The sequence below is a fragment of the Pseudochaenichthys georgianus genome, chromosome 1, assembly GCF_902827115.2.
Source record: "Pseudochaenichthys georgianus chromosome 1, fPseGeo1.2, whole genome shotgun sequence".
Taxonomy (NCBI): Eukaryota; Metazoa; Chordata; class Actinopteri; order Perciformes; family Channichthyidae; genus Pseudochaenichthys; species Pseudochaenichthys georgianus.
This window is the reverse complement of record NC_047503.1, coordinates 17,435,743-17,440,325: the sequence shown is the minus strand read 5'-3', so window position 1 is coordinate 17,440,325 and position 4,583 is coordinate 17,435,743. Positions and strand designations below refer to the sequence as shown.

General features: G+C 41.7%; 1 protein-coding gene across 1 annotated transcript; it reads right to left on the bottom strand.

Moving 5' to 3' along the window:
- Positions 1-308: 308 nt before the first annotated feature.
- LOC117452373 (uromodulin-like) lies at positions 309-3,768 on the bottom strand. Its single transcript, XM_034090968.1, has 7 exons — positions 3,366-3,768; positions 2,517-2,824; positions 2,240-2,391; positions 1,468-1,710; positions 753-912; positions 582-657; positions 309-475 (listed from the first exon to the last, which is right to left on the bottom strand). Exons 1-7 carry the CDS (start codon positions 3,766-3,768, stop codon positions 456-458), a joined length of 1,362 nt encoding a protein of 453 aa, XP_033946859.1. The 3' UTR covers positions 309-455.
- Positions 3,769-4,583: the final 815 nt, after the last annotated feature.

Here is a 4,583-nt window from a genome sequence, read left to right as displayed (position 1 = left end):
AAACTATTTAACATTTACAAATCATCATTTATACAGAGCAATGTGCCACGTGTGTCAATTGTAGAGCTAACATTGACACACATTGACACACAATTTAACTTTAAGTTGTTATGTGGAGCTTCAGTTCCTATTTATGAAAATGCTTTTCATTTTTCAAATACTTATTTCACACAGGAGTATTCATTGTTTCATATTGACACTTTTTTTTTTTAATAAGCAGAAACATGCCATATCATGTATATCATTATCCAGATATGAAATGACTCATAACATGATGAAAGATCACGCAGCCCTTTTAATCACCCATATCAAAAACCGATGACAAAATCATTACAAAGGAGATATAATCAATGATCGATACAAAGTATGTTAACATTCATTATACATGGGACACCAGTTCTACTAATCTTGTAAAAACATCTTGAAACAAAACAAGGTCACAGTATGTTATCAGCTCACTCGGTTGCCTTTTCCCCTGAAGATATATAAGAGAGAAAGAAAGAAGAAACATGGTTATTAATGCCATACATTTCTTTGTGTTTGAACACAAGCCATGACACTAAGTTGTAAGTCATACTCACAAAGGATTGGTCCAACGGTGACGGTTTCCAGATGCTCAGAGTTGGAAACAGAGCGATAGTTCCTATGTGTGCAGGGCTATGGGTGGTGGGAGAAGTTGAAGAAAATACGATTAAAACCAGAACAAGGGGCATTTGTGATGAATTATTGATGAAGTGAAATTAGTGACTTACTGGAACACAGGAGCTGGTTCTCCGATCACACAGGCTGAGGCTGCAGTGAAGGTACAGGTCTCTGTACTCATGCTGCAGCAGGAAGAACAGGGAAGAGAAACGAGCCCGGAGAGAAACGCCGCTCTCCACCACGGACACCTGTCTACGGTCAGCAGGACACCTGGGAGACAGCACCATCACGACATTCAACTTCCTGACATTTCTATTAGACCACATGGAACAGGACTAAGAGCAGTAGTGAAAGAAGTACTCAGATCTTAACTAAGCAAAAGTACATTATACATACTCTGTTACAAGTCTAGCATTCAGAATCTTAATTTCTTTAAATACAAAAGCATTGGCCCCAAACGTACCAAAAGTAAAAGTGGTCAAAATGCTGAATATCCCTTAAAAAAAACTATATATTAAATTACCTGATTATAATTGATGCATTTATGTGTCTGTCACATCTGGTTAATATGGAGCTAGTTTGAATTCATTTGCATATGGCTGCTGGAACCCATAATTGTATGTCAATGTTTATTTATTAGTTGTTTTATATTTTGTATTCTCTTGTATCTGAATATGTTAGGCAACTAATCGTAATAGCTTCCAAAGTGTAATGCAGTAGAAGTATAAAGTAGTACTCAGGTAAAGTCCAAGTACCTAAATTGTGTACTCAAGTAATTGAGTGAATGTACTTTAACTTGCAGCCCTGCTGTAAAGGAGTACTAACTTGCTGTGGATGAGAGGGTACTGCTCGGGGTTGTGAGGGTTTGATAAGTGCGTGGCGTAGCAGTCCTCCAGAACAACAGCAAAGCTTGGATCTGTCTCCTCCACCGAGATGCCCACGTACAACGGGGAGCCAACCGGCAGGGTGACCAGGCCTGCAGGATACTTCTCTGAGAAGCTGGAGTCGTGGAACAGAGACATGAAGGCCTTTGCTCCGGAACCAGAGCCTGTAATAGCACCTTTCAGCCTGTGGAGAAAAACATGTTTGTCTTTTTGTCATCTCACACAACTATTTTCACCATTGTGTAAAGACTCTTCAGATCCATCCTTTTTACGTGTATCAAGAATGCTATAATACCATAATGGATACAAGAGCTTCACTATTCTGGTCAAAGTCATTTAACCCTCCTGCATGTTCGTTTCTCCCCCCTTACTTTGGTGTTCCGAGTCAAAGAAAAACACTGAAAATGTATTCCAAAATGTACAATTTGTCTATTTGTGGGTGTGTATACTATCTGACAGAGGAACATCATCTACGGTTACCCATTCATTTATTTTTGACAGGGAACATAGGTGTTAGAAAGTTGACTAAACCACTCAAAATTGGTGGTATACAGCCATTTGATTTGTTCAAATGGGAAGTGTGGAGGATATTATAAGGCCTTGAGGCAATCAAATGTAAAACACAATGATTATGATTATATTATGATTGAAGAAAATAAAGTAAATCAGTCAGATTTGACCCAAACATGACAGGAGGGTTAAAGGCTACTTACTCCAGGAATGGCCTGACAGCCACGTCCATGCTGCTGTGTGTGTCCAGGGGAAACACGCAGGTGAAGGGCACACTCAGAGGATGGACGAAGGAGGAGTTGCTCTTCGGGTAGATGAACAAACTATTGGAGTAGATGGCATGTGTGCTGTTGGTCTGAAAGACAAAGGATAATCACGTTTTTGCAGTTCTATGCTTCAGTTGGCTTGAGAGGATGTGCTATTAGCAGCAGCATGACTGGATCAGGTTTACAGCAAAACACATTAACAGCAATTCTTTACCTTCAAAATGTTTCCACAGACACCGGCTCTGGTCTCCACTTCGTACCACACTACATTATCACGCACTGTGAACCGGGAGCAGTTGAGCGTTGCCAGGTTTCCAGAGAGAGGGTTCAAACCAGAGGATGTAAGGCTGTCCACATCCAGCCCAACTTGAAGCGTCTCACGGCCACACATCAGCTGAGAAGGCTGATTGGGTGCCTCAGTGGAGTTGAAGGTCTCAGGTGTTGTATCAGGTGCATAGGTGAGGGGCTCAGTTATGAGCTCAGGTGTGGTTGTTACAACTTCAGGGGCTGGTCCCTTCACCTCTGTTTCAAAAAAAGAATTTAAATGAATTGGTTTAGACATCATATTTAAAACCAATAGGAAAATAATGTCTTCTTGATACGTTTAAAACACTTAAATTAGACATATTATGTTAATTTTAAGGTTCATATTGGGTTTCAGGGTTTCTACTAAAAGATGCTAACATGCTTCTATGTTTAAATGTTCCATTATTTGTTCTCATACTGTCTATCTGAATATACTGTAGCTGTGTTCACCCTCTTTCTGCAATGCTCAGTTTTGGCGCCTGTCTCTTTAAACGCCCTTTGTGAAAAAGTCCAGTCTGCTCTGATTGGTTGGCAAGAAACATATGCTGCACCCTTACAAAGGTAGTTTTCAAGACATAGACATACTCAGATGGGGGGAAGTATACTCTAATTATCCTGCATGCAACATAGGGATGGGTTCCAAATCTGGCATTATGAATCTCATGTTTTCTGACCAGCCCACAGAAAAAAACAGACTGGATTGTCCTATTTCCTGTGTGTACCCAAACACTGAAAGACGTTTGAAATGGACCACTACCTGCACAGTAAGCAAGGTAGCATGTGGATGGCCTCACGAGTTTGTAGACGTAGAAGTTTCCAGGGCAGAGCTTGACCTGGATGTCTGTGTCATAACTGCAGCAGTCGCCTTTGAAGGCAGCACACACCTCGCGATTTACAATCTCATTTGACTCTGTGGGATGAGCTTTTGTCATCCACATGGGAGCATCAGTTCCACACCTGTGGCTATCTAAACATCTCTCTGGAAGCTGAGCACTTTCTCTGCCCAGATACATGCGATACCAGCCTCTCCATCTCATATTTCGGTCACAGTGTGGGCGGTTAAACACTGTGTTATTAGTTGAACGCCACTCATCATTCAGTTTGGTGTACTGATCACAGGGGTCAGCACAGCGAGAGCCATAACCATTGATGCAGTCCATGCCCCTAGGACAATCAGAGCATCCAGAGTGGAACAGGACAGTTTGGGTGGAGGGCTCCAGGCATGCAAAGGACCCCGGGGTGTTTTGGCAGACCTGGCGTGGGGTGCAGGGTGACTCTGAGAGGGAGCACTCGTCAGTGTCCACACAGCCCATGTCCGGTGACCACTGATAACCTTGGCTACAGCAAGAGGAGTCGCTGCAGAGCTTTGCATCGAGGCAGGTGAGCCCATCGCCTACAAAGCCATCTTTACACACACAAGAGTACGCCTGGCTGGTGAAGGAGTCGCCTCTTTCCCATGTCTTCAGGCAGTTGGCTTCATCATGGCAAGAGTCACAGCCGGAGGCAATTGTCCCTATCAAAAGGATGGTTTGATGAATGCATGATGAAGCTATTACATGCAATTGCAATGCATTTCCGTATGCAGATTAAGAGTAATCGGTGTCGAGGTGTTCTATGATAACACAAAAAGTCTAATCTTTTAGTGATACCTTTAGAATTACATCAGAAGTGGGTGATTGTCATTTTTTATATTTAATGTAGATATCTGATGTTAACAATATAACCACAATTTGTTTTTATATTTGAGTTTTCTTCATTTTTCGGGAGTACAATCACACAGCAAACATGAGATTACAGAGATAAAAGATATCAGATGGTTTACCTGAAGTGCTTCCTGAAAGAATCTGCAGAATTAGGATCAAAATCAACCCCGCTGGCAACCCCATTATGGATCAAAACCACGACGCAAACCTGCTGAAAAAGACAAAAAAGAGAGACCTTTATTAATACATTACAACCACATTTGAAATGATGC